Below are 12625 nucleotides of genomic sequence, written 5' to 3'. Positions count from 1 at the left end.
TTTTCTGTTTGATGTTGGCAAGAGAAGAGTGAGAAAGAGTTCCCCAAATAGTGCTGAGTGGCAAACCCTGCAGCCTCCCAGTGCCCCAGGTTTTCCGGGTTTATTTTAATGCAGCAAGCTGCTTTATGAGATCTGCAGCCACTTGAAATATGATTTACTACCAGTAAAAAGTTTCAAATGGATAATGAAGATTCAAGAATGAGACTCACAGTGTAGTGTAGTCAATTTTGTTGCTCTTGCTTTCCAGTACATCTCTGCCATTGAACTGAATTATTTATTGTAATTTATTTCAACCATGGAAAATAAAACTGTTCTCATTGTGATGTGCACTGTAACATTCAGAATGACACATCACAGGCAGCACTCTCAATTAATTAATCCTGAAGTTTCATTCCAACTTTATCTTCTTTCTTATAAGCTGGGAGACTGGCAGGTAATTCTTTCCTCAATAAACTATGATTAAAATAAATGTTTTGAGAACCAAGGGTGATGTTGGTAATGGAGAAAATTGAAACAACAGCAAAACTAGGTTGTGTATGTCCTTAGATTTAATGTGGATGGAAGAGGTTTTTTAATATTCTAGGCAATTTATCAGAAAATGCATCCCTGAACTTTCTGTAAGGGGTGGGGGGGGTGCTCTGCGTTTGGATTCAGAACCATGCAATGCTAATGTGACCAAAGCCAGCTGAGCTAACCAGTCCTGCAGTAGCTGTATTAGTAAGAAGTTTTTTTGCCTAAAAAAAAAAAAAAACAAAGCTAGCATTGTACAAAGGCCAAGAGGCAGGACTCCCAAGTGATTTTTCAGAGGAGAATGGGTCACCTATGTAATTGATTGCAATCTTGTTTCTTTGAAAAAGAGGCTCAGCTCATACATTTCATTTGATTTTTTTTTTTCATTTAAAGTGCTCAACAGCTGTTTCTATTAGGAGCTTCCAGAGACCCTAAGAGAACTTAGGAATGCGCTTAATGTGTACACATACTAAAAGATTTAATGTAACTTGGGTGGTTGGGCTTCGTTAATCCAGGCAGAAGAACATTTGCTTGCTTGTCCATTACTTTCATTTTTCATAACATTCCACTAATGTCACATTGGTAGACAGCAAATGAAGAAACAATTGATTCCTTCTCCCTAAAGATGACTAGTATCTAATCTGAGGAGGATCAGATTTCAGGATTTGCTGTGCAATGGCCTCAAGAACAGCACTTGGTAATGACAGCAACTCCCTTACTTCCACAAGCCCTGAAAACCTGGAAGCCCTTCCTCCTTCAAGACATTCAGATTCTTCCAGATCATGGGGCTGTGGGAGAGGGGCAGAAGGCTTCTCTGCTTTTCAGGTTTTACTGCACTGTCTTTTTTGTTCTGTGGTTATTGCTGTTGCTATGGCCAGCCTTCCTCCTCCTCTCCCACCTGGCCTTCTCGAAGGCCAGTTACAGGTGCCAGAGGATTCCTGAGATTCAGGAGCTTCCCTCAAGTGTTTGGTGCATTTATCAGTTGTTCCTCAAAATGTCAGCAACTCATCACCTCAAAATCAAAGGCAGCCTAGCTTGGCCTGCAGTGCACGTAATTTTATATCCTACCCCCCTCTTCTTTTTATTGCCCCCCACCCAGCAGATTGAGGCACCCTGTTCTACACACACACCCTCCTGGGCACAGCCCTGACCAGCCTGGCTTTGTCCCCCGTCTCTAGCCCTGCCTAGGTCTAGGTACGGAGACGCTTCGTCTTGGTCTCTCATCTTTCCTTTGGTCTATCCTTCTTTTGGTCTGAGGGCTTCCCCGGTGGCTCAGATGGTAAAGGATCTGCCTGCAGTGTGGGAGACTTGGGTTCCATCCCTCGGTAGGGAAGATCCCTTGGGGAAGAGAAGGCAACCCACTCCAGCATTCCTGCCTGGAGAATCCCTATGGACAGAGAGCCCGGAGTCAGACACCACTGAGCAGCTGACGCTTTCACTTTGTTTTGTCTAAACCAAAGCTGCCTTCTCAGGCCCTCCTTCCACCACCTTTTGGAGAAGACAAATTACTCTTGTCCCATTCCCATTTCCCTGATCAACAGGCAGCAAAGTTGCAGTGTAACTAAAATGTCATGCAGCCCTGAACCAAGAGGCCAGGAGAGAGAGGGGAAAGCTGAGGCTCCCTGAATACATTAAGGATTTGATCTCTATCGGTCAGAGTTCCTATCATCACTGCATGTTCAGTGCTGTCTTTCTGAATTGGATGGGGAACAGGAGAGAGGAGTTTGGATTTGTTTCACCTGTTTCTTAGATTTTGTGGAATATTTTTTAGCTTTATCAATATACTCAATATTAACAATGAAAAATGTTCACTTTATAGAGAGTATTTTAAATTGAAGAAAATTAGTTTAATTTCCTAATCTTTTCTCCTGTGTTTATTTAAATTGCTGTATACCTGGGTGGGAGGGAAACCAATGGTTCAATGGACCGTTTTACAGAGACAATCTATTAATTATGTCTGCTGCTGTTCATCTTGAGAGGCTGAAGATATGGTAACCAGATTTATAAAAACTCTAGGTGGGAGGCAAGAAGGTCTCCTGCCGACTCACCAAGAACCCCTTCCCTGGATTCTAATCACAGGGACTTCAGTAGCTGCCTGACTGCTGAGCAAGTGGTCGAGTGGCCAAACAGCATGTCTGGGAGGCCCTCTGAGAGCGGGCGAAGGAGCCACGGCCACGCACAGTGCCGCCACCCCCAGTGCCGCCACCCCTGCTGCAGGCCTGGTCCCCGCCCATGGGCAGCCTCAGGGTGTCAGGCAGCAGCCTCCGGACTTGGGCAGACCTGCGCGCAGGTCCTGATTCCACTTCACATCACAGTAGCTGATAGGTGTGATGCCTGAAGCAAGTCCCTGACTTGCTCAGGACTTCAGCTCCTTAGACTATGAAATGGGGATAATGTCTCCCTCAGGGTTAGCTGGGAGTTGCAGACAGTGTGTACCTGTGCCTCACAGAGTGCTGAGCACCCAGGGGCTTTCTGCAAATGTATCTGTTCCTACCGGGCAGAGAGAAACCTCATCAGGCACAGCTTACTCTTAAAAAAGATGGTGCCTCAGCCTTTAGCCTTGGTGACCTAATAGGCCCTAGAAATCTCTTCCAGGCAGCTGCTGGCTAGAGAGGCAACAGTGGCTTAGAAGCGTTCTCAGGCTCTGCACACAAAAGCAAGATCCTTGGAAATGAACAGTGTGTTAATTTAGATATTTACCAATTTCAGGTTTTAGCCATGGGCTGAGGCCAGAACTTCTCTGTTTCCTGTACAGCTCTTTGGCTCTTTATACTTTAGTTGATATTTCACTCATCCTTTCCCATTCTTTCATTTATTAATCTGTGCATTCATCCTGTCACCCAGTAGCTATTTCCTGAACTTCTGGTAGGTGCCAGAGGCCACACAAGGCAGGAGGGATGCAGAGAAGTGTCCCCCATGGTCCCAGGACGGCAGAAGGCTGCAGACCAGTCTCCCCAACACCCCATGAGGCATCACCCGGGACCCACTGAGCCACACCTCTCAGCCATCCTCTCCTCCCAGCTTCTAGACACTCTGGACCTCCAGTGTCCTTAGAAAGAGTACACCCAGCACAAGCCTTGTCTGTGCTGACATCTGCGCCAGCGTCTGCAGTGAGAGCCTGCTGTAGGGAAGGGCGGGCCCGCACGTCTGAGCAGGCAGGCCCGCTGTGCGGCGTGCTGGCGCTTCCCATCCCATTTCAGGGCAGAAGCGCAGAAGAGCTGAGGAGTGAGTGGAAGTCCGCGTAACACAACACTGCTGTGTTTTATTTCTCCAGGTCAGATGTTCGCCAAGTCGCTTCATGTTTTATTTAGAAGGTTACAAGTTTTCAGAAACATTATCACTCAAAATCCATACTAATACATGTGCCAGACCAAACAGAACTGATTTTTGTACTATTTTCTATTTTAGCTTTTTTTTTTTTTGGCAGCAGGAGGTAGAGGATATTGTTTTTACTTTTACTGCAACTCCTAGTGAGATCAGATAATTGTGAGGAGAATATAATCTGGGTTATTTGTCCGTAATCAAGACATGAAATCGGGTGCATCCTTGAGCCATGAGATTCCACTGGGCCAGGCCAGGCGGGGTAATCATGGTGGGAGCAGAGGAGCACCAGTAATGATTGAGAACCTATGAGAGAAGTCAGTCTTCACTGTGGCCCTGCAAAGTAGTTGTTATAATCTCTCATTTTATATGTAAAGAAATAAAGCCTCAGAAAAGAGAAACAACTTGCCCAGCATCTCAGGTTACATAAGTGGCAGGGCCAGATTTGGCCTTAGTTCTGACTGACTCCAAAGTCTGTCCCTACCAAACCAATGTTGGTTTTGCTTCACTGATAGAAATTTTCTGCAAACTTAGCCCAAGCCTCTTGGGAAGGAAGAAGGGAAACAAGGAAGCAGCACCTGAGACAGTGCGGTGTCTGGTTTTCTAAGTGGACTAAGCCACATCACCCCCCTTCCCAAGTGGCCCACTCCCTGGTTGGGCAGACTAGCTGCTTAGGATAATACAGTGGATAATGTATATGCTTTTTGGACAAAGGCTCTGGGAAATGTAGCCTGGTTTAGGCCAATTTGAGATGGCCATTCCAGCCATGCCTGTAGGCGGTGAGCAGAGGCTGGCAGGGTGGAGGCCCCGCTCACACAGCCTTCCATGTACTCAGCGCTGATGGCGCTTTGTGACTCCATGCAGGCTGGAGTGGGCCATGGCGGAGCGGGCAGGAGCTCTTTCCTGTCCATCTTGACTTGTTCCATCCATAACCACCTGAGATTCCACAGTATCTGGAGCAGGTACTTAAGCATTTCACCCAGGATTCTTCCATATAGGGATGGGGGACCTTTCTCCAAAGGGATTTGCTACACTGATTGAACTGTTTCCCCATATCCTCTCAGATTATTAGAAAAAATAACTGTGGAAATAAGTTGCCATGTCAATACCCTTTGAGTGGATTTGCTCACTAATTTCCATTTTTCCGGAAGAGTAAAAAAGAAAAAAAAAAAAAGTCATCTGTTTTAGCCAACTTTATTTTTAGAAAAGTATTTTATTCAAACATCCCCTTACTTATTACAGACATAAATACATGCATTCAGACAAATGAATCCACGAGAGAACAGTATAAAGTAATTGGCACATCACTTCAGCATGCTTTGTCAGTTACTGGAGGACTTTGGTGCCTCTAACTTTAATCTTTTCCATTAAAATATCCATTCTGCCTTCAGATTGTGAAACCTGTAATATTTTAGGCTGTCTCCGTGGATCTGTTAGTTTTGCTTGTCAATTTAATTTGTGGCTCTATGACTTTGGGTGGCTTGTTGGATTGTGTACAGAAACACATGATCTGCAAATGGTGTTCAACCTGCCAGCATAAGACCCAGCCTCTCCCCGGAGACACTGGACATAGAATAAATGTGTACTGGCAGCTTTCATTTGCAATCAGCCTGTTAGGGTGATGATGATGATGTGTGGAACAGAAGCTGTTTAAAGCTCATCAGTGTTGTTTTTATATATATACCTTAAATGGACTTACCTGGTGGCTCAGACAGTAAAGAATCCTCCTGCAATGCAGGAGACTTGGGTTCGATCCCTGGGTTGAGAAGATTCTCTGGAGGAGGGCATGGCAACCCATTCCAGTATTCTTGCCTGGAGAATCCCCATGGACAGAGGAGCCTGGCAGGCTACAGTCCATGGAGTCACAAAGAGTCAGACGTGACTGAGTGACTAAGCGTGCACACGCACACATACCTTAAATGTTTATAACACTTTTCACATTTTGCAGCACTTTTTATATCCACCATCTCTTTGGATCCTCACTTGATTCCCTGAGCTTCCTTGTACTGGATTATCATTTCCCTCTTTATGGGCAACGAAACTAAGACACACAGAGAGAGGTTCAGTGACTTGCCTGAGATCACAGGGTAAATTGGGTTGCAAAAAGGCCAGAGGACAAAGCCAGATGTCACTAAAGCCTAGTCAGGGGTGGTGTGTGTAGTAGACTTTGCCATGTAATTGCTGTTTTCCCCTGCCTTCCTTCAGGGAAAGGAGCTCTGAAGCAGTGAAACAGGAAGGACTGGAGATGAGGGGTATAGTGTCCAAGAAGCAGCAACTGTAGCATCCACTTCACATGGGTGACCAAAGCTTGCTTCATCGCTCTCTGCCGGGACTGTTGCAGCAGCCTCATCTCTGGCCTCCCTCCTGTACTTTCACCTGCACAGTCCATGTGTCCCAGAGGAAGCTTTCCTAAGTACAGATCTGAGCATGTCTCTCTTTAGGTGATTTTCCTAAATCACCAGATTTTCCATTGAGGTCTCCCAGCCTGCACTGGGGTCTTGCTTCTGGCCCACCTCTCTTCTCCCCACCACACTGCATTCCTTACCATTGCAAAACCCTCTGTGTTCTTGCCCAGTCTCCTTTTTTGCTGCTCTCTCTGCTTAGAACACATTTATGATGAACTCCATAACTGTGACCTTCTTTGTGGAGTCTTCCCTGATTCTCAAGGACCCAGAAGTATCTGTCTTTCCGCTGCTTACCCACAGCATCTTTGCCCAGCCCTGCTTCCTGTTATCTCTGCTGAGTAGTCTGTCCCAGGAAGCTTTTAGCTCCTCAAGGACAGAGGCTGTGGTAGATGTCTGTGTTCTCTTACCCGCTCCCAGGCATCTTGCAGACTTGGAATTTAAGAAAATGGATGAGTATGACATGCAGGAGTAGGACTTTCATGGTGGTTCAGTGGTTAAGACTTCACCTTCCAATGCAGAGAGTGTAGGTTCAATCCCTGGTGGGGGAGCTAAGATCCCTCATGCCTCGTGGCCTTAAAACCAAAACAGGAAACAAATAATATTATAACAAATTCAATAAAGATTTTTTAAAAAATAAGCCATGTAGGAGTGAAGCGAGTAAATGAATAAACTTAGTGTGTGAGGAACGAATGAAAAGATTTTTCACAGCCTGAGCCAGCAGGAAACATGACTTCCAGAGTGAGATGGGCTGGGTTCCCTTTCTCCCTCTGTCTGAGGGGGTCATGGAGAGATGTGGCCCCTCTATAACTTGACCGTGTCTTTGGTGAAATGAGAGCCTCAAAAGTGAGCTGAGCTTTTTGCCTGATGACCCAGTAGAGAGGAAAGCACAATCTGGGTTGAGAGGTAGGAACTGGTCCCCTTGGACCTGTGGCCTCTGACTTCTCCCACCCAGAAGGTTCTCACCACACATTTCAGTAGGGACAGCTCTTCCTCGGGAGCTGAGAGTCTTTGCCAAGAGTTCCCATAGGCAGCGGTATAGGCTTCCAGAGTCAAAGCTGTTTGTCCAGCAGGTGCCCTCATGGCTGATGGCCAGATGTGGTGGGTAGCAGGGGAGCACATAGAAGGCCTGGGGTTGGGGCAATCTCAAGCCAGGGCGCCAGTGTCATCATGTGACTCTGTCTTCTAGATGATGTCCGTCCTCATGAACACCATTGTCTTTGAAGACTGTCGGAACCAGTGGTCAGTATCCAGGCCTCTCCTAGGGCTCATCCTGCTCAATGAGAAGGTGAGTGTGGCTGCAGGAGGGTCCCCAGGAGGCAACTGCAGGAGGAAGGCGCAGCCAGACACCAGGCCAGGCCGTGACAGACGGGGGGCCAGCCGAGCGTGAGCGGGCAACTTGAGCGCCCGGGACAAGGCCGTATTCCCCCAGAAGGCCCTTCCTCGGGGGCCTCAGATCTCCTTCAGTTAAGTGGATGCCTCCAGCTAGCTTTTCTGGAACCCAGAGCCCCCACACTGGGCAGGTGGTTTGCTCAGCAGTGCTTCCAGCTCACCCCCACTCCCCTCCCTGCTCCAGGAGATGCTGGGCAACAATCCCTGTTGCCCTTTCCTAGGCCTCCTTCCTGATGTGGGCTCTGCACCGCCCTCAATGGTAGCAGTCCCCCGAATACAGAGGCAGCACCCTTTATCCAGGTCACGAGTCTCCAGTCCTTAAGTGCACGCACCACTCTGGGCTGCCTCCCAAGTTCTCCAGCTTCCCCTTGAACCCACCCCTGTCCCCCCAGCAGTCAGTAGGAACAGTGCATTACTGCTGGGGAGAATGAATTGTCTATACAGTAAGAGAGTACTGGGGAGAAAGACAGAGAGATTAGAGACAGCGCATACATTAAAATTCAAACTGAAATCCCAGCCTTGGAAGGAAACTAATAGAAGAAGAAAATATATCAAAAAGAGAAGAGCTGTCTCATCATTCACCTGTGCTGAAGTATCCAATTTTAGCCACATTCAATAGCACTGTCATTCATCTTCCCTCGGTGTTATTGTGATTTAAATCCAAGCTCTATAAAAGAGAGCAGTTCTTTTAAAATGATTGAGAGGGAATAAGGGCAAATTCAGTGTTTAGAAAAAGCTTATGACATCACAATATTATACTTTACTGATGGAGGCAATATTTCATGGTTTGGGATGAAAAACTAATAATTTTCTATTTGGTGTGAGTCACTGCATCATTATAAAAGGGAAAAATAAGTAGTTTTGTGCATTCCCAATCTTGTTCAGGAAGACATTGTGGTTTAAGTATAATGCCTCTGATATATAGTATTTAAGTATTAGTCTGACTACATATTAATTATGTGTGTTTTTCATGTGAGCTGTTTTAATGTATGATGAAAATTAAATATCATGCTGTTTGGGCCTGGAAGGATAAACACATGACTAGCAAAATGTCGTCTTTGTGCTGAAATTAGGCTGTTTCCAATGATTAGGAGCTGCTTTTAGCATGAGTGTGTGTGTGTAAAAGCCCACAGTCATCAGCAGAGAGAAAAGGGCTGTGCAGTTCTCTGTGACCAGGTGTGACAAGGATCTTTCTCAGTGTCCGACAGCTCACCCAGAACTAAGCGAGCCCCTGAGGTGCCGCCCTCAGCCGAACAGACCCTCCCTGACCCAGGCGTGCAGGGACTGGGGAACACAGAGCCTGGGGTGGTTTGAGAAGTAGTTCGCTAAAGTCACGGGGGGTGGGGGACGGAGAAGCAGGAGGCGGGACCCGGGGCCTGGCTAAGTCTGGCTAAGTCTGGCTAAGGGCTGCCCGAGTGCGCCTGGCTAAGTTCCTCCCTCACCCTAAGAGGCCATTCCTCTTTCAGTCTTCCTGTGAATGTTGAGGAGAGGAAGACCTTTATGTGCTCGATCGCCCACCCAGGAGGCAAGGGCTCCATCAGCCTAAATTGTTCTGTGACGATAAAACAATTATAGCAACAGATTTTATGAGAGAGGATAATAGAGTTTATACTCAGGAACGTCTCTATTGCTCTGGTTTTCTCTCAAGGCTTAATGTTCAAAGTGGACCTGGACCAAAGCCCCTTTGAGAGTTAGAGTGAGCCCGTCAGGGCTGGTCTAGCACCACCCCACCCCACCCCCCCCACCCCCCAGCTTTCTTCAGGCCCAGTTTGGAGCCAGACCTCTGACACTTGTTCTGTCTCCCAACAGTATTTCGGTGAACTGAGGGCAGGTCTGATAAGCAGCCAGCCTCTCCCCAAGCAGGAGGCCCTTGCCCAGTGCTTCAGGAGCCTGATGGAAGGAGTGGAGCAGAACCTGTCTGTCAAGAACAGGGACAAGTGAGTGACGCCCAGCAGTTCAGCGTCTCCGGGAGAGGATGTTCCATGGCTGCACTTCACAAAGCTCACGCACTGATGCAGTTTCCCGTTACACCTTGGAGCCCTCGGCTCACTTTAGTTCTATCCAGTATGGGTATTTGCTTTTTTCCAAGCAGCATGCTAGGCACTGTAGGATGCATGCATGCATCCGTGCCAAGTTGTGTCCAACTCTTTGCCACCCCATGGGCTGTAGCCCACCAGGCTCCTCTGTCCATGGGATTCTCCAGGCAAGAACACTGGAGTGGATTGCCATGCCCTTCTCCAGGGAATCTTCCCAACCCGGGGATTGAACTACATCTCCTGTGTCTCCTGCATTGCAGACAGATTCTTTACCACTGAGCCACTGGGGAATAAAGTGCAATTTTTGCCCTTAAGCATTTTATAATCCCACAGAAAAAATAACTTATTGAAAGGTTAAAAGAAAGAAAAAGTTAGAACTGCTATGAAGGACAAAGAAAGGCTTTCTGACATTTGAACAAACATGGACTTTGAGTGCAGACAGATTCCAATTTAAATTTTATTCCTTTATAAGCTGTGTGGCAGTGAGTAAGGCAGTCAACTCCACTGATCCTGTTTTCTCACAAGTAAAACAAAGATATGATAATTGGTTGTGACATTTAAGTAACAGAATATAGTAAACATGGTACCTAAGACATAGACTAAATAGTAAGTAAGTAAGTAGTTCCTTCCTCTGTCTGACCTTTAAATGTGGTTGGTTTTGCAAGAACAGAGACAGCTAAGTTGCCAGTGAGATCTTGATGAGGAACACAAATTTGTCACCTATGCTTGAATTCATTCATTCATTCATTTAGTTCACAAAATTTTGTTGAGAATCTGCTATGTGCCAGGCATCAGGGATACCAGTGGGGAACTAACTGTTCCAAGGTTTTTTTAACCTCATGGAGCTTCTAGTGGCAGAGACAGACAAAATTAATGATGGAGAGAAAAAATGTTTTCAGGGAAAAAAAAAAAACCACTTGCCCCATCGTTTGATAAAATGTTAGCATTCAAATGGTATGCCATTGAAATGAAAATTGTTAATTGCCCCATAGCCACAGGCCAAAACCTGGGCTTTGATAATACAAGGCCAAGTCAGATGGACTCTGTGGACATATTCCCTTCACTCCTTGTTCCCCACCAAGATCCTCTATCAGGCAAATAGGGGCAGCTTCCAGGCTAGGAGGAGAAGAGACTTAGTGAAGGAAGGGGAGGTGCCTTGCTAGGTGCCTCAAGGGGGAAATTGCTTTGCCCGAGGCTTGGGAGTTTGAGTACCACCTCCTGAGCAGCGCTGTGAGTCTCTTGTTTAGTGAGAGTACTAGCCAGAAAGGACGGGTGTCCTCCATGTGCCAGGCAGGATGCTGAGCACTTACAGGCACTGTCTCTCTTAACTCAGTAAATTCTTAATTCTCACAGTCCCATAAGGTAGCTATCACGTAGGGTACCAAGACTGAGGTTAAGTGTTCATCTGAGATCACCCAGTTAAGAAGTAGTAGCGTCAGGATCTGAACCCAGGTGGTTTTATCCAGTGCCCCCTCTTTTGGCAGCACTGAGTTTGGTTTTCTTATCTGCAAATAAGGATACTAACACTTGCTCTGGGGAAGACTTAACAATGATTTAATGAATTTATATGTAAACCCAACATAAGCTTTGGTTCTTTTCTTTATATTCATTATTATCTATGTGTAATTTGACTTTTAAAAATAATTCTTAAATGGTATAATCACAGAACGCACCCCTCAGAATGATTAGTGTCTTTGCTGATAACCCTTATTTTCTGGGAGGGGAAAGGGAGGAGCTATAGTGACTGTGAAATGAAAGAAGGGAGCTCCGCCAAGACCCTCTCCAGGGTCCTGAACTCTGCCTCCAGAGGGTCACACAGCTTCAGCCTAGCCACTGCCCTCAAGCCTTTCTTCCTCTTCCCACAGGTTCACCCAGAACCTCTCTGTCTTCAGAAGAGACGTGGCTGAGGCCCTGCGTAGCAATGGCAGCGCTGAGCCACTGGACATGATGAGCTGACTGGACTTCTGCCTGCGTGCCGAGAGGCCTTCATCCGGAGACTTGTGGGTCAGGGTCCCAGGACAGTGATGTTGGCTAGCCCAGGAGAATCTATTTTTCAAAACAAACAACAACAAAAACCCTACCTTTTTATAAGTCTGGCCTAAGTATAAGAATTTATAATAGTGCACAAACAATGTAAATTCAGTCTTTGCACTGAAAAAAGCAAAAGATGTGTTTTCAGTCTTTCTATATAAGATTATTACCTTTGTTCTCATAATTCTCTGAAAGGGTAGAAACAACGTTTAACCAAAGAACATAATAAACCAGGTTTGCGACTCAGTGTCTACTAGTTAATGGCTCTGCGATCAAGGGGGTGAATCTGTGAGAGATGCAGCCTTCAATGTGGATCCCGGATTGAGACAAATACCACTTGAACCTGTTAAATTAGTAGTTTGTTATTAGGCTCGTCTGGAAAAACAGTGTTGGAGCTCTGAGCTGTGGGCATTTCAGACGAGCCTGGGAGCTCTGTAACGCATCCCACAGGACTGCACACAGACCTCTCTGCCTCAGCAGCGTCTGATAAAGTTGAGAGACAGTAACACAATTAAATGACTTACAAACAACGTTTGCTTTTCACTGGCATAAATCTGAAGTGGTTTAGTCTAGAAGAATTAAGCTGTGGAATTACTGCCTGCAGAGATATTTCTCCAGAAGGAGTAGGTAGCCCCAGCAAGTAGTTCTGGGCGCTGCTAGCACCCAGCCCTTCTGCCTCCATTTAATTTTTAAGAGAAGCAGAGGTATCCAATTAAAATGTAGATTCAAAGCCACTTGCCTTCTTGAGCCAACCAAAACGGTTCTAGATGCTAAACTATGGATTTTCAGAGGATGAGGATCAGCTGGTTTTCATCTTGCCACAAAAACTTTTTATGGTGGGGACTGCAACTCAACGCAAACCCAGGACAGGGAGAAGGCCTTTACCGTTTGTGATGCATGGTAACTAGGCTGTTGATTTGAGATTGTCACTGT

The 12625-nt window shown here is 46.2% G+C and overlaps 1 protein-coding gene across 3 annotated transcripts in view; it reads left to right on the top strand.

Moving 5' to 3' along the window:
- Positions 1 to 11946, top strand: part of RANBP17 (RAN binding protein 17) — a 341319-nt gene extending 329373 nt beyond the window's left edge. For all 3 annotated transcript variants that reach the window (XM_070476842.1, XM_070476843.1, XM_070476844.1), the window contains 3 exons: positions 7423 to 7521; positions 9435 to 9562; positions 11527 to 11946. In XM_070476842.1, coding sequence (XP_070332943.1) covers positions 7423 to 7521; positions 9435 to 9562; positions 11527 to 11617 — 318 coding nt within the window. In that variant the 3' untranslated portion in view covers positions 11618 to 11946. The remainder of the gene's footprint in view (positions 1 to 7422; positions 7522 to 9434; positions 9563 to 11526) is intronic.
- Positions 11947 to 12625: the final 679 nt, after the last annotated feature.

This window comes from Odocoileus virginianus, chromosome 14 (genome assembly GCF_023699985.2).
Source record: "Odocoileus virginianus isolate 20LAN1187 ecotype Illinois chromosome 14, Ovbor_1.2, whole genome shotgun sequence".
Classification (NCBI taxonomy): Eukaryota; Metazoa; Chordata; class Mammalia; order Artiodactyla; family Cervidae; genus Odocoileus; species Odocoileus virginianus.
The sequence above is the reverse complement of the archived record's forward strand: the minus strand, read 5'-3'. Positions and strand labels throughout refer to the sequence as shown.